The 22184-nt window shown below is 51.5% G+C and overlaps 1 protein-coding gene across 1 annotated transcript in view; it reads right to left on the reverse strand.

The window, feature by feature from the left end:
- The window catches only part of CCDC38 (coiled-coil domain containing 38), a 108211-nt gene that overhangs the window by 80055 nt on the left and 5972 nt on the right, over nt 1-22184 (reverse strand). The window contains exon 3 of the mRNA XM_075343438.1: nt 14109-14176. Within this exon, the coding sequence (XP_075199553.1) occupies nt 14109-14176 (68 nt within the window). The remainder of the gene's footprint in view (nt 1-14108; nt 14177-22184) is intronic.

A 22184-nucleotide genomic window follows, 5' to 3' on the forward strand; every position in this document is an offset into this window, starting at 1 on the left:
TGACGTTGCAGCGACGTCCCGTCGCTGTCGCTGTGTGTGACATCCAGCAACGACCTGGCCCCTGCTGTGAGGTCGCCGGTCGTTGCTGAATGTCCAGCTTCATTTTTTGGTCGTCACTCTCCCGCTGTGACACACACATCGCTGTGTGTGACAGCGAGAGAGCGACGAAATGAAGCGATCAGGAGCCGGCACTGGCAGCTGCGGTAAGCTGTAACCAGCGTAAACATCGGGTAACCAAGGGAAGACCTTTCCCTGGTTACCCGATGTTTACGCTGGTTACCAGCCTCCGCTCTTGCTGCCAGTGCCGGCTCCTGCACTGTGACATGTGGCTGCAGTATGCATCGGGTAATTAACCCGATGTATACTGTAGCAAGGAGAGCAAGGAGCCAGCGCTAAGCAGTGTGCGCGGCTCCCTGCTCTCTGCACTGTGACATGTAGCTGCAGCACACATCGGGTTAATTAACCCGATGTGTACTGTACCTAGGAGAGCAAGGAGCCAGCGCTAAGCGCGGCTCCCTGCTCTCTGCACATGTAGCACAGCGACGTTATGATCGCTGCTTCTGCTGTGTTTGACAGCTAAGCAGTGATCATAACAGCGACTTACAAGGTCGCTGTTACGTCACCGAAAATGGTGACGTAACAGCGACGTCGTTGTCGCTGTCGCTTAGTGTGACACCAGCTTTAGGCGGGCTTTGCACACTACGATATCGCAGGTGCGATGTCGGTGGGGTCAAATTGAAAATGACGCACTTCCGGCATCGCATGCGACATCGTAGTGTGTAAAGGCTCGATGATACGATTAACGAGCGCAAAATCGTCGTAATCGTATCATCGGTGCAGCGTCGGCGTAATCCATAATTACGCTGACGCGACAGTCCGATGTTGTTCCTCGCTCCTGTGGCAGCACACATCGCTGTTTGTGAAGCCGCAGGAGCGAGGAATATCTCCTACCGGCGTCACTGCGGCTTCCGTAGGATATGCGGAAGGAAGGAGGTGGGCGGGATGTTTACATCCCACTCATCTCCGCCCCTCCGCTCCGATTGGCCGTCTGCCGTGTGACGTCGCAGTGACACCGCACGACCCGCCCCCTTAACAAGGAGGCGGGTCGCCGGCCAGAGCGACGGTCGCAGGGCAGGTGAGTCCATGTGAAGCTGCCGTAGCGATAATATTCGCTACGGCAGCTATCACAAGGATATCGCCGCTGCGACGGGGGCGGGGACTATCGCACTCGGCATCGCAGCATCGGCCTGCGATGTCACAGCGTGCAAAGTACCCCTTAGATGCTCTTTATCATAATACACACCCTAGACAGCAGAAAATAGGAAAGATATTTTTCCTATTTTTTTTTAAAACTTCCCTGATGGTGTAAAATGAAGGGGTCATTAGCACTCATTTTAATGTGATGGGGTAGAAAGGAAATAAATAAATAAATCTATTGTTAGTGTTTCTCTGCAGTGTGTGTATTATAAACACACAGCACTGCTACATGCACAGTTACACTTACATACACAGCTCTGCTACATTCAGTTACACTAATGCCTGCTTTACACGTTGCAATTTCACATACAATATCGTATGCGATTTGCAACGCCCCCATCGTATGTGCGGCACGTTCAATTTGTTGAACGTGCCGCACAGACGATTCACCCCCGTCACACGTACTTACCTTCCATACGACCTCAATGTGGGCGGCGAACGTCCACTTCCTGGAGTGGGAGGGACGTTCGGCGTCACATCGTCACGCGGCAGCCGGCCAATAGAAGCGGAGGGGCGGAGATGAGCGGGACGTAAACATCCCGCCCACCTCCTTCCTTCCGCATTGTCGGCAGGAGCCGCGGACGGAGGTAAGCTGTCGTTCAATGTTCCCGGGGTGTCACACACTGCGATGTGTGCTGCCTCGGGAACATTGCACAACCTCACGTTCATTTTTTGAGGAATGAACGACGTGCATGCAATGAATGGATTTTCGTTCAATTGCAATTGCACGGAGGTTTTACACGCTACAATCATACTTACGATGCCGGATCTGCGTCACTTACAACGTGACCCCGCCGACACATCGTAAGATTTATTGTAGCGTGTAAAGCGGGCTTTACATACACAGCTCTGCTACATTCAGTTACACTTACATACACAGCTCAGCTACAAGCAGTTACACTTACATACACAGCTCTGCTACATGCAGTTACACTTACATACACAGCTCTGCTACATGCAGTTACACTTACATACACAGCTCTGCTATATGCAGGAGTACCAGTAGAGCAACTGGCGGAACCGTACGGACCGGGCCTGGGTTGGAGCCCGCCGGTCCCGAACCGGGGAGTCAACCGTGTACCGGAGCACCAACAGGAGGATACTCAGACCCCGTCCTAGCTTAGAAGCCACTGAGTATAGGCAAATTGACTGATTGCGGGCTGGACCTCACGGGTTCATCCACAATCAAAGTCCAGAAAGAAGGCAAAAGCCCACCGAGACCCGGTGAGCGCCACCGCCTAGGGCCAAGACACCCGACGGGCCAGCGCCTGCGGGCAACCGAGGGCTCCTCCGGCAGCTCCACGCCGGGGAGCGGGCTACCACTGCTTAGGCAGGGGGGCCGAAACACAAACATCCAGAGGTGCACGGGAAAAGGGGCCACCATCAGCCCCACAGGGGACATCAGCAGCCGACCGCGGGGACCGACCACTACCGAACTTTGGTTTACCAGTGACTCTGAGTGTGAATCAATCGTGAGCACACCAGTGCCATCCGGGCACAATGCTACACCGCGGCATGGCGCCCTGCACCCCGATGACAACATCACCCCTTCCAGTCCCCCACAGGAGCCCCGGGACACACCGCCCCTACCCACGGAGGGGCTAACATCTCAGCTGCGGCCGCAACACCGATCCCGGACGAGCCCGCCATCACTCCAGCCGCAGCGGTGGTGCATCCCCTGTCACCACGACCCGTGGGTGGCGTCACGACCCGTTACACGACCACCACCCCCCACCGCCTTCCCTTAACAAGAGCGACGTGGCCCCCGGTCCGGAGGCGCTCGTGCCACCGAGAACCCAAGCCCGGACCTCGAGCGGCTCGGCCCGAGCAAGCGGAGGAAGCGGCCGGGCCCCTCTCTGGCCGGTACACGTATACTCTTTCTGGCATCATGAACAGGATTCGGACAGTCCACTTACCTGTGGAAAGTGTGTCTTAGAAGTTTCCATCAGTGGCGCCCTGCCAAAAAAGTTGAAGTCCCGCCATCTTGGCGCGAATGTTTCCCGCTCGAGTGGTCTTCCCCGAGGAATGAAGGCGCGAAAGTGAGGCCGCGCCCCCGAAGGAGGAGTGCTAAGAGAAAACCAAGGGGGAGGCGGGCGAGAAGGCTGCCTGATGTAACCGAGAAGATAAAAAGGCAGGGACTCCAGGACCCTGCATCCGTTCCGTTCCTGGACCCACACTGTGCAGCATGGCGACTCCCGTCCCACATCCCGATACCCCGGAGCCCGTGCAAGGAACAGCAGCGTGGGTGAAGGCCCGGCCCGAAGAGATGTGTCGCCGCCTCCAGCACCAGGTAAGCTTCCTGGTGGAGCACTGGGTGGCGGAGATGGGGGAGATAGTGGCTGCTGTGCGGGCCTGTGAGAGAATGACGGTGTTGGCAGGGTGGGGAGGCGACCTACATCCCTATGCCCTTGAGGGGTCGGCCATTGCGGCTGAGGGGCTCGGTCTGCTGTTGCCCGCCATACCGCCTCCTCCATTGCCCGCAACAGTGGTTGCTGCTCCTCCACCCGTATCCCCACCCCTGACATCGGTGACGGAGTACGTCCCGGGCACTCATGGGAAGTTACTGGAGGAGGCAGGCCTGGACCTGCAATGGAACCCGGCCGCGCAGAGCCCGTTGCCGGAGGGGACCCATTACCGGACGGCACCTGAACTAGAGGCGATGCCGAAGGCCCCGGAAGGTACCCAGAGGTACCCAGGCTCCAGCAACTCGCTCGGCCAAGAAGGCCCCGAAGGCAAAACAAGCCGCTCAAGGGTCGCGGGCCTCGGCTGAGGTTCCGCGGGGAGGCAGCTGCGGGGCAGTAGAGCCGGCCGCGACACAGCGACGCTCCCCTCCGAGGGTGTCGATAGTGGTCGACACTGGGGAGCGCCGGCTGGGCCAGATCCACACTGATGAAGACCCAGGGCATGTAAACTCACCATATTGGGAGCGGCAGCCCAGCCAGTTGAGCAGGGAGATTGCGGCCTGAGAAAGAAAGAGAGAGGAGGTGCTGGCCCGTACCATTGAGGGGAAGGAGCACCTAAGGAGCGCTGGCTACTGGGTACAGGGCCCCACCCACCAGGGCCAGGTCCGACAGTTTAACAAGGACAAGGGCTGGGGATTCTTATATGACCCCGGTCTGGAAAAGGTTCTTTTCCCGGCGGGATGTAAATAGCCATCTCCCGTTCGGGCACCCTGACCGTGACCTCCTGCCCGGCGATTTGGTGTGTCGCGGGTGTAGGGGCCGCGCTCGCTACGCTCGGGTCCGCGGCTGCTGCTGCTGCTGCTCGGTGGCTCGAGCAGTGGGCCGGACCTGGGGACTCGAGCAGCGCTCCTCGCCCACGAGTGAAAAGGGGGGTGGTTTGTTTTGGGAGAGATAGTTCGTGACGCCACCCACGGGTAGTGGTGATAATGGGCACCACCGCTGCTGGTGACGGGGATCCCGGGAGTGATACCAGGGAGCAGCTAGGATGTTGTCCCCTCCGTGGGTAGGGGTTGGTGATCCCGGGGCCTGGTGGTGTAACGGGGAGGCTGGATGACTGGGGTGCAGGGTTGCAGGGTCAGCGCGGCGCGGTGCCGGATGGCACTGTGGTACTCACTCAGACACAGATGCACAGAGTCTCTGGTAAACCAAACGGCTGGATGGACGGGTCCCGCAGCCGGCTGCAGTGTTTGTGCTCTCCCCGGACAGGGTGATGGTGGCTGTCTTTCCCTGCACCTTGTTAGAATGTTCTGACTCCTGTGGTTGCCCACCGGTAGTCCGCTCCCCGGCGTATAGGTGCCGAAGGAGCCCGTTTTGTCCTTGGCTCTCTAGCCTGTGGCGGTGGCTGTGTATCCTCACGGTGTGGACTGTTGCCTTCTGTCGGGTCTTGGTTGTTAGGAAACCCCTGGGGTTCCGGTCACTTTCGGATTTGACCGTTGTCGGCGGCTCCAAGCCTAGTCGGGGTCCGATGGCCCTGCCTTTGTGCTTAGCTTCACTCCGCTCCCCGGTTCGGTACCGGCGGGCCACCGCCTGACCCCGGTCCCACGGTTCCGCAGAGATCCACCAACTCCTGCAGACGGCCACCACCGTCTGCCAACCTTGCTGACAGTGCCTGGGCTCCTACCCAGACACTGACAGTTCTCTCCTCTTCCTCACACTTCCACTGTCTACTCAGATCTCCTCCACTCCTCCACTCCAAAACTGAACTGACCTCTCACTGTCTGCTTTTCCCGCCTCCAGGCCTGTGAACTCCTCGGTGGGTGGGGCCAACCGCCTGGCTCCGCCCCACCTGGTGTGGACATCAGACCCTGGAGGGAGGCAACAAGGGTTTTGTGTCTGACTGGTGTGAACCATCCAGGGGAGGGGGTGTGTGTGATGTTTTGTCTGTGACCACCTGGCTAGTCCAGGGCGTCACATTCCCCCTTGGTGACATGCAGACCGTCCACGGGCTGCCCGTCCATCACCGGTTTTATTTTTCTGCAAAATATAAGTTAACATAAAAACATTCAACATAAGCAAACTTTTAATCTTCCCTGACGGGAGGCACCTTCTTCAACGTTACTAAACGGCATAATAAAAACATTTTTATTACTAACGGACGGGTTCATTGTCTTCCGCTCTCCCACCCAAGCAACCTACACCTTGATGCTGCCCCTAAGAAACGGGCAGCACCCCTTTCACCCCAGTCCATGTCCAGGTTACCCGAGCGGGAACGGGTACGGGATCTCGCACCCGGCTGTCATTTCAGGGGACCCCACGTCCAGGGGGACTCCTGACCCCCGGAGGATGTCCACCGGTCCTGGTGGTGGCCGGACCCCAGCCTGCTCTGCTGCGGGTCCTTCCTCTAATCTGCTTCTCCGGAGGCGGCAACGGAATACAGCCCAACAGCTATTTACAAGGCCACTAGTTCGTGGTTGGCCTGCAAGTTCTCGGCCTTGTCCATGAGCAGTTCCTCATGCGGGCATATAACTGACGGATTTAATGGAAACAACTCTTCCTACGGACGGTATAATTAACTTGTTGAGAATCAGGTTACAAACTCGGATGATTAATATTCATTCATTCAACTGAAACAAGGTGCTGAGGGTCCCAACGGGGACAACTGGGTTGCAACGGTGGACCGCTGCCATTATTGCTCATTTCCGTACTCCTCGCCCTGCTCTAGGCAAAGAACTACATGCTCTAGCCCCTCCAGCACGCGGCAGGCGCGCCGGGAAAGGGACGCCCAGCATCCATTGTTTCCACTCCGAGGGATGTAGGTAGCCTCCATATTATACAAGCCGAAGACTCCTTCTTCTTCTGAAACAGGCTCTGTGTCAGCCCCTGAGCCACTGTCATCTAACTCCAGGGGGCTGATGGCGGGGTCCGGTAGGACAGGTACGGTGTCAACCTGAGCCCAGGCCTGTGGCTCCTCAGTGGCAGGCAATTCGTCGTTAGTCTGTGCATGGAGGACCGCCATCGGTTTTTCTGAGTTACCCGCTCCAGTATTTGGTTGGCCGGAGTCCTCTCGGGCCTCCGGGCCCTGGCGGGGTGTCAGCGCGGTCTCCGCCATCCCCATCGGGAGCGGCCGGCTGATCGGGGCAGTAAGGGCGGCTAGCACATGCGATGGAGCGGGCCCTGCAGGGGCAAGGGGTAGACCGGGTCCTTCAGCCGCAGCGGCCGGTCCCTCGGGGACATAATGGCGTGGGTCACTCACCAGCTCCTCTAGCATGGCCTCTATTTCATGCACCCGCACAACCGCAGCCAGCTCCTCCAGTTCAGCGGTCCAGCAATCCAGCAGGTTATGCACCTGGGCCCGGTTGCGACAGCACAGCAACATCACTTGGGCATTCAGCCACGCCGCTGTCCCGGGCGCAGGCTCTGGGGACTCGGGGCTTTCAGATGGGGTGGACATACTGACGCTTGTGCTTCCAGGAACCGGATATGTAGCAGAGTCCTGGCGTCCCTGCTCTTTATACCTTCGCTTACATCAGGTACACCTTCTCCCGCCCCCCCTTGGTTCTTTCTAGCACTTCCTCCTTCAGGGGGCGGGGCCTCACTTTCGCGCCTTCCCTGCTCGGGGAAGACGCTTTAGCGAGAAATCTTCGCGCCAAAAGATGGCGGAACTTCAAATTTTTCGACCGGACGCCGCCGGCGGGGACTGCAAGGCGCACTTCTACCGGTAGGTAGATTGGTTCTATCCTGTTCGTAACGCCAAGTTGTCGCGGGCGGAGGGGCCGCGCTCGCTATGCTCGGGTCCGCGGCTGCTACTGCTGCTCGGTGGCTCGAGGGTTGGGCCGGACCTGGGGACTCGAGCAGCGCTCCTCGCCCACGAGTGAAAAGGGGTGGTTTGTCTTGGGAGATAGTTCGTGATGCCACCCGTGGGTCGTGGTGATAATGGGCACCACCGCTGCTGGTGACGGGGATCCCGGGAGCGATGCCAGGGAGCAGCTAGGATGTTGTCCCCTCCGTGGGTAGGGGTTGGTGATCCCGGGGCCCGGTGGTGTAATGGGTAGGCTGGATGGCTGGGGTGCAGGGTTGCAGGGGCAGCGCGGTGCCGGATGGCACTGTGGTACTCACTCAGACACAGATGCACAGAGTCTCTGGTAAACCAAACGGCTGGATGGACGGGTCCCGCAGCCGGCTGCAGTGTTTGTGCTCTCCCCGGACAGGGTGATGGTGGCTGTCTTTCCCTGCACCTTGTTAGGATGTTCTGACTCCTGTGCTTGCCCACCGGTAGTCCGCTCCCCGGCGTATAGGTGCCGAAGGAGCCCGTTTTGCCCGCAGGTGCTGGCCCTTGGATCTCTAGCCTGTGGCGGTGGCTGTGTATCCTCACAGTGTGGACTGTTGCCTTCTGTCGGGTCTTGGTTGTTAGGAAACCCCTGGGGTTCCGGTCACTTTCGGAATTGACCGTTGTCGGCGGCTCCAAGCCTAGTCGGGGTCCGATGGCCCTGCCTTTGTGCTTAGCTCCACTCCGTTCCCCGGTTCGGTACCGGTGGGCCACCGCCCAACCCCAGTCCTACGGTTCCACAGAGATCCACTAGCTCCTGCAGACGGCCACCTCCGTCTGCCAACCTTGCTGACAGTGCCTGGGCTCCTACCCAGACACTAACAGTCTCTGTCCTCTCACTTCCACCTCCAAACTTAATCTTTTACTTTTCCCGCCTCCAGGCCTGTGAACTCCTCGGTGGGTGGGGACAACCGCCTGGCTCCGCCCCACCTGGTGTGGACATCAGACCCTGGAGGGAGGCAACAAGGGTTTTGTGTCTGACTGGTGTGAACTATCCAGGGGAGGGGGTGTGTGTGGTGTCATGTCTATGACTACCTGGCTAGTCCAGGGCGTCACAGGTGCACTACACCCGGCACCGAGGGGAGAGGGGCTGGTTTGCTCTAGATGTCCGGAGTGGCAGACAGCCCCCTCCTCCACCGTACAGCCCTGAAGTAGAGGTGGAAAAGGAGTTCCCCGCTGATGAGTAAAGCCGGTAGCCGTTGCTGCTAAAAGGGACCCTGTGTGTTGTTGAAAACCCCGGTTGCGTGAGTGACTGTTCATGGACAAGGCTGTGGACTTGCCGGCCACCCAAAAACTTTGGGCTTGTAAATATTGCCCTATCTGCCCCCTTTAACATGCCTTCCCATTCCGTTGGCCTCCGGAGAGGCAGATTGAAGGAAGGACCCACAGCAGAGCAAGCTGGGGTCCGGTCACCACCAGGACCGGTGACCATCCTCCGGGGAGCCTTTGACAACTGCCGGGTGCGCTGCACTGTACCCGTTCCCGCCTGGGTGACCTGCCGTGTTCCTGTTTCCGGACTGGGGAAAAGGGGTGCTGCCCATTTCTTAGGGGCAGCATCAAGGCTAGGTTGTTTGGGTGGGAAAGGCGGAAGGACATGAACCCGTTCCCGTTTAATAAAATTTGAAACGTTAAAGTAAAATGCCTCCCGTTAAGGGAAGACATTCAGTAACCATAGTCTGTATTAATGTTATTATGTTTGTAAGTGTTTTCCCGTTTTTGCAGTTGAAAAATAAAAATAAACCGGAGTGAATTGGGCAGCCCGCTGATGGTTTGCATTAAACCAAGGGGGTATGTGACGCCCTGGACCCCAGGGGTCACAGGTAATAACATCTACCACATACACACACACCTCCATCCCCTGTGAGGTCACACACATGTCACCCGAAAGGGAGACCTGATGCCTCCCTCAGGGCGAGTAGAGCACACCAGGTGGGCGGAGTCAGGCGGAAAGACACGCCCACCAAGGAGACTACTGTCCTGAGGCAGGAAGTTCAAGCAGATTAGTTTTGGAGTTGACAATGAATGGTAGAGGAGCAGCTGTCAGGGACCCGGGTAGGAGCCTGGGCCCCTTAGAGAACGTCAGGCAGGCAGACGGTGGTGGCCGTCTGCAGGAGTACCGGTACAGCAACTGGCGGAACCATACGGACCGGGCCTGGGTTGGAGCCCGCCGGTCCCGAACCGGGGAGTCAACTGTGTACCGGAGCACCAACAGGAGGGTACTCAGACCCCGTCCTAGCTTAGAAGCCACTGTGTATAGGCAAATTGACTGATTGCTGGCCGGACCTCACGGGTTCATCCACAACCAAAGTCCCGAAAGAAGGCAAAAGCCCACCGAGACCGGGTGAGCGCCACCGCCAAGGGCCAAACACCCGATGGGCTAGCGCCTGCGGGCAACCGAGGGCTCCTCCAGCAGCTCCACGCCGGGGAGCGGGCTACCACTGCTTAGGCAGGGGGACCGAAACACAAACATCCAGAGGTGCACGGGAAAAGGGGCCACCATCAACCCCACAGGGGACATCAGCAGCCGGTCGCGGTGACCGACCACTACCGAACTTTGGTTTACCAGTGACTCTGAGTGTGAATCAATCGTGAGTACACCAGTACCATCCGGGCACGACGCTACACCGCGGCACGGCGCCCTGCACCCCAATGACAACATCACCCCTTTTAGTCCCCCACCGGGGCCCCGGGACACACCGCCCCTACCCACGGAGGGGCTAACATCTCAGCTGCGGCCGCAACACCGATCCCAGACGAGCCCGCCATCACTCCAGCCGCAGTGGTGGTGCATCCCCCGTCACCACGACCCGTGGGTGGCGTCACGACCCGTTACACGACCACCACCCCCCACTGCCTTCCTTTAACAAGAGCGACGTGGCCCCCGGTCCGGAGACGCTCGTGCGACCGAGAACCCGAGCCCGGACCTCGAGCGGCTCGGCCCGAGCAAGCGGAGGAAGCGGCCGGGCCCCTTTCAGGGCGGTCCACTTACATACACAGCTCTGCTACATGCAGTTACACTTACTATACACAGCTCAGCTGCATGCACAGTAAGGCTATGTGCGCACGTAGCGTTCTGTCCCTGCAGAAATTTCTGCAGCGATTTGAACAGCATACGTGCGCTGCAAATCGCTGCAGAAAGAGTCCGTAGGGAAAAAAAAAAAAGCAGATTCCATGCGCTCTGAGTGCAGCCCCTCCCATAGACAGAGCGGGGGATGTGTGACGCCCTGGACTAGTCAGGTCTGCTGTGTTCTTGCTTAAACCCTATAATCAGGTACATGTAAAAACTCACAGCACAAAGACAGCCTGTTTTATTCTGCTGGAGACTTTGTATCCAGGTACCGAGAAACCTGTAGCGCAGAAGCTGCAACTATCTGCTAAATTGCTACATTGTTGGAAATATTGAGCGGTAATACGCTAGATGTGCTGACAATAATCCTGATAAAGGCAATTGCGGCTTTTGTGGAGTGCACGAATTAAAGCAATATTTGAAGATCTTATGTTATTGTAGTACAGAAGTCATCTATCCTTAAAACGGAGATTTGTTTTGTGCACATTGTGAACTATTAGAAAACCTTCCCTGAGGTTTTTATTTAATATTTTTATTTAGTAACTTTATCACAATTCCAAATTGTATACAAGTACTTGTATTTTTGTAATCTATATTAGCAGATGGTAGCCGTCGGCCGAGGCTCCATATGCTTTATTGACTTGTGATATTTTATAATAGAGTTTGTGTGAAACCCCCTGTTTTTTATGGTGTGAGTGGAGAACAAAATAAAATAAAAAACTATTTTTTTTTCCAAGTTTACATTGTTGTGGTTCAGCGCAAATTTATATATAGGATTTATCCTTTCTATATTATACATATGAATTTATTTTTTCTCAGGCAATAAAGGGTTTTTTTGCCTAAAAAAAAATTAGCAATTGAAACATTGGGTTTAGTGCTGACCTTGTATTTATTTGTAGTTAGAAATGTATGAGGCATTCATGATGACGTAATGTAGCGCCCCTGAGCTACAAGGTTCCGCATCCCCAAAGGATGCAGGGCCTACCCCCTAGGGCCCCGGGAGACCCATGACGGTAACAACAAAAACCCAGGTAATCCCAGTTTTTCCCCAACAATTCCCCTTACAATGGTACATAGCTAGGGTCAGACCAATGGATGGCCGCCTAGAGGTGGAGCCGATCCAGTCCACTAGTTGACCAGGTGGGAGGGGCAGACTGAGGAGAGTAGTCAGAGAAAGTCAGAGGAGGAGAGGAGTGAAGGTGGACGTGAGGAGACGTTCTGACTCGGGTTAATGGTAACCTGGTACTCAGGCGAGTAGTTGCCGGTGGAGTACGGATCAGTACTCCCGCAACTACGCACCGACGGGGTACAGGACCCTAGGACAGGAAAGAGCTCCAAACCGACCTGTTAACACCTACACAGCAAGGGGACCATCAAGGATCTCGCTGACCCTAAAGATATGAAGACTCAGTAGCAAAGGGAGAACTGGGGACAGGACCAGAGACTCCAACCCCACAGGGTTCACACTACCGTCAGGCGGACAGAAGTGGACGGAGATGTGAAGCCCCTCTCACCTGCAGGTCGCCTCAGGGTCTTCATGTGCAACAGGTATGTCAGGTTAACTTCAATGGGAATCGTGACGCCACTCTCGATAATTGCGGTCAGGGGGCGACTGCCACTGCAGTTTAGAGAGCGTCTGGGGCTGATGGTAAATGCAGTCTGGTGTTATGGCCTCCCAAGAGTGAGGCTGGCCCCAGGGGCTCGGGTGTAGGAGCGTAGTACTACAGATCGCAGAAGAACTCACACACAGGCAGCAATGTCTTTCAGGGTTTTTACTCACTTTCAGTTGGTAGTTGTGAGACAACCCGGGCGATGCTATGATGAACCAGGTGGAACTAGGTATCCCTCAGGCTGATATAGGGGTGACTGCTGACTCGACTTCCTGCACCTTCGTTTCGGACCACCCCTGACTTGAAGTATATCGTGGGATGCGTCCAGGGAAGTTGCTATTGCCTTTCTCCCCTTTCTGACCTGTTTGCTGACAGCATGGACCAAGGAAAAGATGGCTCCAGGCCCGATCCTCCTTATGGGCCCCCTCGTTGCTGTTGATGCTGCGGGTTCTGTGTTGGTTGGTGTGAAACCTCCCACTGCCTACAGGATTTAGCAGACCATTAAATGGATATCTGGCTTTAGGGACCTGTACCCCGTGTGTGCGGCCATTACCAGGAGCCCCTGTACTCGACTCCTTACTGCTCTCTTTTTGTCGGTGTCTTTCAGTCTGACTTAGTGGTAATGTTCTCCCCCGCCAGCAGCACGTGCAGAGTCTGACAGTGTTCCGCTCTTCAGCCCTACACGTCAGACACGGCTGCTCGACTCTTTCTCCTCTGACTGCCACTGCACAACTCTCCTCCAGCTTCACTACAGCACCACACTAACTGAGATGTGAGGGCTACGCCCCCTTCCTGGGTCTGCCCAGGGGTCCCCTCTAATGTGTGTGCATGTCCTGGTCAAAGGGTGCCTGTGTATCCACACTCTACTCATCCTTTGGGATTACCTGTTTGTACTGACCCAGGCGTGGGTGCAATACTCAGTGGTGCCTGACCAGGTCAGGGGCGCCACATTGACCAGCAGTTGCTCTACGCCACGGGGACCCATTTACCAGAGACAGGTGCGGGGGAAGAAGGTACCAGAGTACTGAACTGGCACTGGGCCGAGGGGGACCTGAAGGTGAAACCAGCTGGCCTCGGGGAACCAGTTACCACCAACCAGCCGTGAGTAAAAAACAGTTGCACTATACCTCTGTGTGGACTACCTTCTTTCGACGCCCGTCACATCACCTACCCTCTGGGGCCGGACCCTGCTTGCAGAGGGTCTACCATCCAGGCTGTAATTAACACCAGCCCCAGTAGTGACATTCTGCAGCAGTGGCTCCAAGCCTATAGCCGCAACACCACAAGTGGCATCACGTGTGAACACTAACCTAATCCCCTGTAAATACACCCCCATTACAAAAAGTACCCAGGGCACGGAACCAGGCAACGGCCACCCCAGTGACATTCCCAAGAGATATACTGCCTGGAACCAAGTACCCCATATCCCTGGACGCGACAGTAACACAAGTAACCTTTTTAATGTAGGAATCAATAAAGAAGAATGTATTATACATTTAACCAATGGATGGCTGGCTTTGTTTTTCCTTTTTGTCTGATATCACAAGGTCATCCCACCACAGTAGGCGATGAGGCAATGTCACAGCTTGCCCTCCCTTCTCTTTACAGACGCTCACTAGATTCTACAATACAAAAATACAAATAGGAGAAAGTGTTCATAGTTTCCAAAGTACATATGGATGTACTAAAAGAACATGAAGTCCAAAAAAAAATCCCCCATGGCCAGTGTGATAACTGCAATCAATATTACTCACTTTTTAATATAGATTTTGATATGAAAAAAAAAAATAAAAGTAACACTCAAACCTGATGTAAACAATAGGCCATTGTCTGGTGATAGCTTCCCTTCCCTTTTGTTCCCTACCCTGGGGTAGACAACAAATTAGACCTGGGTGGGGACATTTCTTTAGTGCATTAATATTCTTTATATTATTTGATGAAAATACCTGAGTATGAAACATTTCCTTCTTCTGAGCAAAGTAATCTCTTAAAGACTGTCTTCTAAACTTGTTACCTAAGCAAAAAATAACGATTATTGTCCATCAACACTACATAAGGCCTCCGACACACTCACGTGAAAATCACGCACGTGCCGAGAGACACATATTTTCCCTACGTGTTGCGTGCAGGTAAGTACGTGTCTCTGGTACGTGCGGGCCACGTGTGTTCTCCGCATGCTATCCGTGATAACATACGGAGAACAGGTTATTTACATACTCACCTGGTCCTTCCTGCTGTCCGCGCTGCTGTCCGTGGTGCTGATCCTCGGTCTCCAGCCCTCCCGTCTCCCCGCTGCTGCTGCTGCCGGCCGCAGTGAAGTGAATATTAAATGAGAATAATGAGCGGCGGTCGGCAGCAAGTGGCAGCAGCGGCAGAGACAGGAGGGCAGGAGAAGGTAAGTTAAGGTTTTTTTTTTTTCTCAGACACGTGTGTTTTCTTCGGCGCCTGTCACACGGGACCGCATCCACACTACACCCGTGTGGTACGGGTGCGGGCCGTGTGACACCCGTGCTGCCGGAGAAAACACTGACATGTCAGCGTGTAGAAAAACGCACACACGTACAAACGCACACGGACACACGTTCCGTGTGGTTTTACGTGTGTGTGCCTGCTACAATAGGGTAGCATTGCTGAACGTGTCTCCGTGCCGCCGGTACGTGCAAAAAATGGCAAACACGTACCGGTGGCACGGATGTGTGTCGCAGGCCTAAGGCAGTATAATAGAAGCAGAAAGCAGAAGATGTATGAACAGGGCTGACGTGTAACATGTTTATAATGCTGCCATTGCAACACTTCTTGTTATCAAACAGGTACAAACCCTGCGCCACCCTGACGTGTCCTAACTAAGCTCTGTAGATGGACATGGACAAATATGTCATACTTCAGAACAACAAGCCATGCGTCTACCTAACTTTTTTTGATAAGAAATAAAAAAAAAAAACAACAAATGTGTTAAAGGGAAAGTGTCACAAGAAAAAAAATTGTTCCACAAATTAAAAATATGAATTATTAATATTTTAATGATAAAAAAATAACTTTTTTTTGGTATGAAATCTGAAAACTAATATAGCTGCTGGAATTTACCATGAAAACCTAGTCTACGTCTAGTTCGCTTTACGACTGCAGTAAAAGTGTGCTGGGTCTGTTCACAGGTGTCTGATGTCTCCTCTCCTTCAGGCCAGTTGCAAAAGGGAAAAGAGTGGATGAGGTTTAGGATCACAGTTTGGAGACATTTTGTTGGTGACTGCAAACTACTACTGACATGTGGACAGTGTCACCTAGGCTGGCAGACTGTATCACACACTGGAATTGGATACGCAGATTGTATCACACACTGGAATCGGATACGAAGAATGTAACACCCATTGGGATTGGATACGCAAACTTTATCACGTGCTGGGATTAAATACACAGAGTGCATCACGTGCTGTGATTAGATATGTACACTGGGATTAAATACACAGAGTGTATCACACACTGAGATTAGATTCACTGAGTATAAAAACGCACTGGGATAGATATGCTGACTAGAGAAAAAAAGGGTTTTCAGCTCACCAGTTTGTTGAAAATTCAGCTGGATGAAAGCTCCTGGACGGTGCTCAGTAGAACAAGGGAGGCTGTAGAACAATCAAAGTAAGGAGGTGCTGCGGCACAAAACGTCCATGCAGACAGAAATTGTTAGAGATTAAAAAAACATCTTTAATTCCTAATAGTTAAAAAACATGGTGAGGATAAAATTTCCTATGATTGACGCGTTTCAGACGCTGGGTCTTTAGTCATAATCATAAGGAGAAACCACACTAGTGCCATATAAATAGTCTTGTGAAAGCTAAAAAAAAGAGGAAATGACATGGTCAAAACAATTAATTATGCAAAATAGAGGACATTAAATATGCAAAAAGATTGTATGACCTTAGACTCAATAAATATACCAAAGATCAGTCCGTTTTTTTTAAACTTGCAGGTTGTCTAGTATTCATATATAATATCATAAAGGCTTCTTGGTGTAACATCTGAATGCGATTTTCACCCGTATTATTGGTTATAATGTGTTTCAGGACATGCACTTTAAAATTGCTCAGATCACTACAATGGGCATGTACAAAATGGGATGAAGCACCAGAAAGATTCCTAGAAGTGGGGTTACGTATGTCAATTTGTACATGCCCATTGTAGTGATCTGAGCAATTTTAAAGTGCATGTCCTGAAACACATTATAACCAATAATACGGGTGAAAATCGCATTCAGATGTTACACCAACAAGAAGCCTTTATGATATTATATATAAATACTAGACAACCTGCAAGTTTAAACAAACGGACTGATCTTTGGTATATTTATTGAGTCTAAGGTCATACAATCTTTTTGCATATTTAATGTCCTCTATTTTGCATAAATAATTGTTTTGACCATGTCATTTCCTCTTTTTTTTAGCTTTCACAAGACTATTTATATCGCACTAGTGTGGTTTCTCCTTATGATTATGACTAAAGACCCAGCGTCTGAAACGCGTCAATCATAGGAAATTTTATCCTCACCATGTTTTTGAACTATTAGGAATTAAAGATGTTTTTTTAATCTCTAACAATTTCTGTCTGCATGGACGTTTTGTGCCGGAGCACCTCCTTACATAGATATGCTGACTGTATGACGCACAGGGATGACATGGAAGAAATATATCAGGCACTGAGTTTAGACACACAAGTAAAGATTAGATACGTGGAATATATCCCATGCTAGAATTAGATACATGTGTTGCGTCACACAATGGGATTAGATACACGTCTGCATGAAGTGCTGGTGTGGCGTCCCTGGGCTTCAGGCGCCACAGTGTATTAAACCACTTTTAAGGGGTAATATCCATCCCGGGTTAGAAGGGGGTTAACTGTCGGTGCCTTCACAAAACAATAAGGTGCTTCCCACAGGGGGGTGGACTAGGGCAGACAGGGTGGTTAGTCATCACGAAGCATGGGACTTCCCCAGTCACTAAGACAACCACTGGGGGTGGGCACCACTTGGTGTAAGAAGTAGGCGCAACCATCTCACTAAAGCAGTCTTTCCCGGGCATAGCTTGGCCTAACATCTGACACAGACAATGGGAGTTGAGCATTCCTCTCTCTACTTGGGCCCGTGGCTTGTAGCTGGAGGCTCAGCCCGGGTTCTGGATAGCAACTGAGGGACACTTCACTAGAAAGACTTTCACGGGCACCGGCAGTGACCAACGACTATCCGGGATCAGCTGGAGCCCATCGTGGGGGAGATCGGTACTCTGGGGCAGCGCCTGAACTACCTGTGAGTAAAACACCTGGAACCGCAGCCCCTGCCTTTCATTTGCCGTCGCCGTCGCCCAGCGCTGCGGCGCTAACAGGGACTACTACCACCTCATCCCATCTGTCCTCCATCATCCTCCCCAGGGTAATCCCGCTTTGCCTGTGGGGAGCGACACCATGCCAGCGGCGACCATTACCATCAGCCCCAGAGAGCAGCAACCGCAGTGGCGGCCCATCCCTGGCCGCAGACCACAGGTGGCGTCATGATCTAAAAAGACTTTCCTCAACGTCACTACCACCCCCATCCTCCGTCCTTCCTCCCGTACACTGCCTTCCCTCTCCCTTCTGTACGCCTCGGGGTCCCGAAACCGGGCCAGGCCAGCCTGTGACGACGCAGAGGATCTGCACCCTCGGCCCGGCGACGAGACGGGTAAAAGCCCCCTTGACCCCAGGGTGTTACACTGGGATTAGACACAAGAAGTATATTGTGTGTAATTAGATTTGTGGAGTCTATCACATACTACAATTAGATATGTGTCTTGCATCACGCGCTGGGATTAGATACAGGGAGTGTATCAAACGCTGCGATTAGATATGCATCTGTATGCTGTATCACATGACACATGATGGACAATAGATACGCAGCTATGCAGGCTACATGTATGAATTTGTTTTAATAAGCAAGAAGTCAAAAATATTGATGTTTAGTAGACATCAAGCCCAGTGTTTGATCATTTATATGCATATACAAGTGCATCTGAATAAATTAGAATATCATCAAAAAGTTAATTTATTTCAGTAATTCAATACAAAAAGGGAAATGCATATATTATATAGAGTCATTACACAGAGTGATCTATTTCAAGTGTTTATTTCTGTTAATGTTGATGATTATGGCTTACAACCAATGAAAACCCAAAAGTCATTATCTCAGAAAATTAAAAATTATATAAGATCAACTGAAAAAATTATTTTAAACTCAGAAATGCTGGCCTACTGAAAAGTATGTACAGTAAATGCCTCAATACTTGGTCGAGGCTCCTTTTGCATCAATGCAGCGTGGCATAGAGGCGATCAGCCTGCGGCACTGCTAAGGTGTTATGGAAGCCTAGGTTGCTTTGATAGCAGCCTTCAGCTCGTCTGCATTGTTGGGTCTGGTGTTTCTCATCCTCCTCTTGACAATACCCCATAGATTCTCTATGGGGTTTAGGTCTAACAAGTTTGCTGGCCAATCAAGCACAGTATTACTGTGGTTATCAAACCAGGTATTGGTACTTTTGGCAGTGTGGACAGGTGCGAAGTCCTGCTAGAAAATGACATTTCCAACTCCAAAAAGCTTGTCGGCAGAGGGAAGCATGAATTGCTCTAAAATTTCCTGGTAGACAGCTGCACTGACTTTATGTCTTGATAAAATACAGTGGACCTACATCAGCAGATGACATGGCTCCACAAACCATCACTGATTGTGGAAACTTCACATTAGACCTCAAGCAGCTTGGATTGTGGCCTCTCCACTCTTCCTCCAGACTGTGGGACCTTGATTTCCAAATGAAATGCAAAATTTACTTTCATCTGAAAACAACACATTGGACCACTGAGCAACAGTCCAGTTCTTTTTCTCCTTGGCCCAGGTAAGACGCTTCTGGCGTTGTCTATTGGTCATGAGTGGCTTGACACAAGGAATGTGAAAGTTGTAGACCATGTCCTGGATATGTCTGTGTGTGGTGGCTTTTGAAGCAAGGTTACTGTTATCCCGGTTGCTTGTGCACCTTTTTTTTACCAAACTTTTTCCTTCCACTCAACTCTCTATTAATATGCTTGGATACAGCACTCTGTGAACAGCCAGCTCTTTTAGCAATCACTTTTTGTGGGCTACCCTCCTTGTGGAGTGTGTCAATGACTGCCTTCTGGACATCTGATTGTGTAGCCTCCTGAACAAGACTAAGGGACCATTTTAAATGCTTAGGAAGCCTTTGCAGGTATTTTGTGGTAATTATTCTAATTTTCTGAGATAATGACTTTTGGGTTTTCACTGGTTGTAAGCGATAATCATCAATATTAACAGAAATAAACACTTGAAATAGACCACAGTGTGTAATGATTCTATATAATATATGTAGTTCCCTTTTTGTATTGAATTACGGAAATAAATAAATTTTTTGATGATTTTCTAATTTATTGTACATAGGGTATATCACATCTCATTAACTAGAGTTGTTGGAAGAAATATAAGGGAAGATTTAGGCGGGCTTTGCACGCTGCGACATCGGTAACAATGTGTTACCGATGCTGCAGCGATAGTCCCGCCCCCGTCGCACGTGCAATATCTAGTGAAAGCTGCCGTAGCGATTATTATCGCTACGGCAGCTTTACATGCACATACCTGCCATGCGACGTCCCTCTGGCCGGCGACCCGCCTCCTTCCTTAGGGGGTGGGTCGTGTGGCGTCACAGCGACGTCACACGGCAGGCGGCCAATTGAAGTGGAGGGGCGGAGATGAGCAGGATGTAAACATCCCGCCCACCTCCGTCCTTCTCATTGCAGCCGGCGGCAGGTAAGGTGAAGTTCCTCGCTCCTGCGGCTTCACACACAGCGATGTGTGCTGCCGCAGGAGCGAGGAACAACATCGCACCTGTCGCTGCACCGGCATTATGGAAATGTCGGAGGCTGCAGCGATGATACGATAACGACGCTTTTGCGCTCGTTCATCGTATCATCTAGGATTTACACACTACGACATCGCAAGTGACGCCGGATGTGCGTCACTTTCGATTTGACCCCACCGACATCGCACCTGCGATGTCGTAGTGTGCAAAGCCGCCCTTAGAGTCAGCAACAAAAGCTGACCTAAAAAACAGATTAAATATCTCAAGCACCTCAAGTTTCTTGTTCCCCAGTGTAATCAATATTATTAATGCAAAAATGAAAATCATGGCACACTCCCTTAAAGAGGTAGCCCACACTCACAATTTTAATATGATGGGGGACAAGATTTTGGTGGATCTCGTATTATAAACTGTGTATAGTTTCTCTCTCAGTTCTTCCCTCATTTACGACGATCCCGATTGTGTCACCCTGGACAAATTCAAACTATGTCAAATTTGACAAGGAGACCGGCCAGCTGAAGAATTCTGCTCCGAATTCCGCAGATGGTCCATGGACACCAGGTGGAATGATCCTGCGCTTTGGCGTAATTTATACCAGTCTCTCTGAGAGATTAATGGACGCAATAATCTTTTACGAGACTCCTGGTTCCCTGGAGCCCACCATGTCCTTGGCTATCTATGTTGACCATCGTCTCTGTGAAAAACCACTGTATACAAGGGATATTGTGTTTACTGAGCAAAAATAAAAAAAAACAAGTTCCAGCTCACCACTTCTCTGCATAAAGTTCCATTTGGGACGGTGCACGGTATCCGTGGTTGGCGTCCACAGCTGGCATAATCATTAGAAGGAAAATAGGGAGAGAAACAAATCCAGCACCGTTGTCTTTAAAAAACTTGAAGTTTATTGAGTCACATTAAAAGCGTGTTAATTGAGCAACAAAATCTCTCCATGTGCCTTTCTACGCCTTACACGTTTCAGAGAAAAAACTTCTTAATCATAGGCAAATACAAAGAAATGAAATGTATAGTGGCTTTTAAAAATCATATACTGTAGTGGTTTTTAAAAGCCACTATACACTTCATTTCTTTGTATTTGCCTATGATTAACACTAGAACTACTGAGGTAGTCATTTTGACTACTTTGCACCATGTATTTCTATATAGGTGTCACGAGTCCAGTAGTTCTAGTGTTAAGGAGTTTTTTCTCTGAAATGCGTAAGGCGTTGAAAGGCACATGGAGAGATTTTGTTGATCCATTAACACGCTTTTAATGTGACTCAATAAACTTCAAGTTTTTTAAAGACAACGGTGCTGGATTTGTTTCCCTCCCTATTTTCCTTCTAATGATTGTGTTTACTGAACCTATGTCTGTGCTCACTGCAGACCTTATGCAGTTGAGAGGGGCAAATTGTGCCACTGGTTCACACATACTTCGGCGTAAAACGAGGGCTTGGTTTTTTAGTACGGTAGTTGTAAAAGTCCCTTTATAGGAACCTGTCTCTCAATATGAAGCAATACACAGAAGCTGAAAAAACGAATGAGCCCAGGTTGCATGGGGGACAACTACTTGAGTGTACATATTTCCTCTGTTGGTAGGTCACCATTTTTTCTATAACAAATGGAGAAAAAGACATGGATCGCACATCCCAAAAATACATTGATCTAAAAGCCGCTAGGCAAAAATTTAAATAGAACGTGAGGTTCTTAGTTACCATTCTGATCAGACTGATCAGACGTGGCAGTGGGCTTAATACAGTCTGATCAGAATGGTAACTAAGAACCTCACGTTCTATTTAAATTTTTGCCTGGCGGCTTTTAGATCAATGTATTTTTGGGAAGTGCGATCCATGTCTTTTTCTCCATTTGTTATATTAATATGTTCTATCCCCCTCCTTTTTTTGCTTGGATCTGCACTCCCCCAATTTGGCACAGGTGTTTTTAATTAGCAGGAGACTGCAAGAGGGGTCAGCCTTGCAAGAGGGCGAACCTCTAGAGTGGGTCCCTATCCTAAGCCTTTGTGGTGCGGCACTGTGCACCAACCACTGCTGCAGCAACAAAGCACCAGCAGGACAGGCGACCCGGTGCCTCACAGCACCCATGCTGCAAGGCAAAGCCCCCAAGGCTCCAGGCCGCACTGCCCCACTG

This window comes from Anomaloglossus baeobatrachus, chromosome 4, assembly GCF_048569485.1.
Source record: "Anomaloglossus baeobatrachus isolate aAnoBae1 chromosome 4, aAnoBae1.hap1, whole genome shotgun sequence".
NCBI lineage: Eukaryota > Metazoa > Chordata > Amphibia > Anura > Aromobatidae > Anomaloglossus > Anomaloglossus baeobatrachus.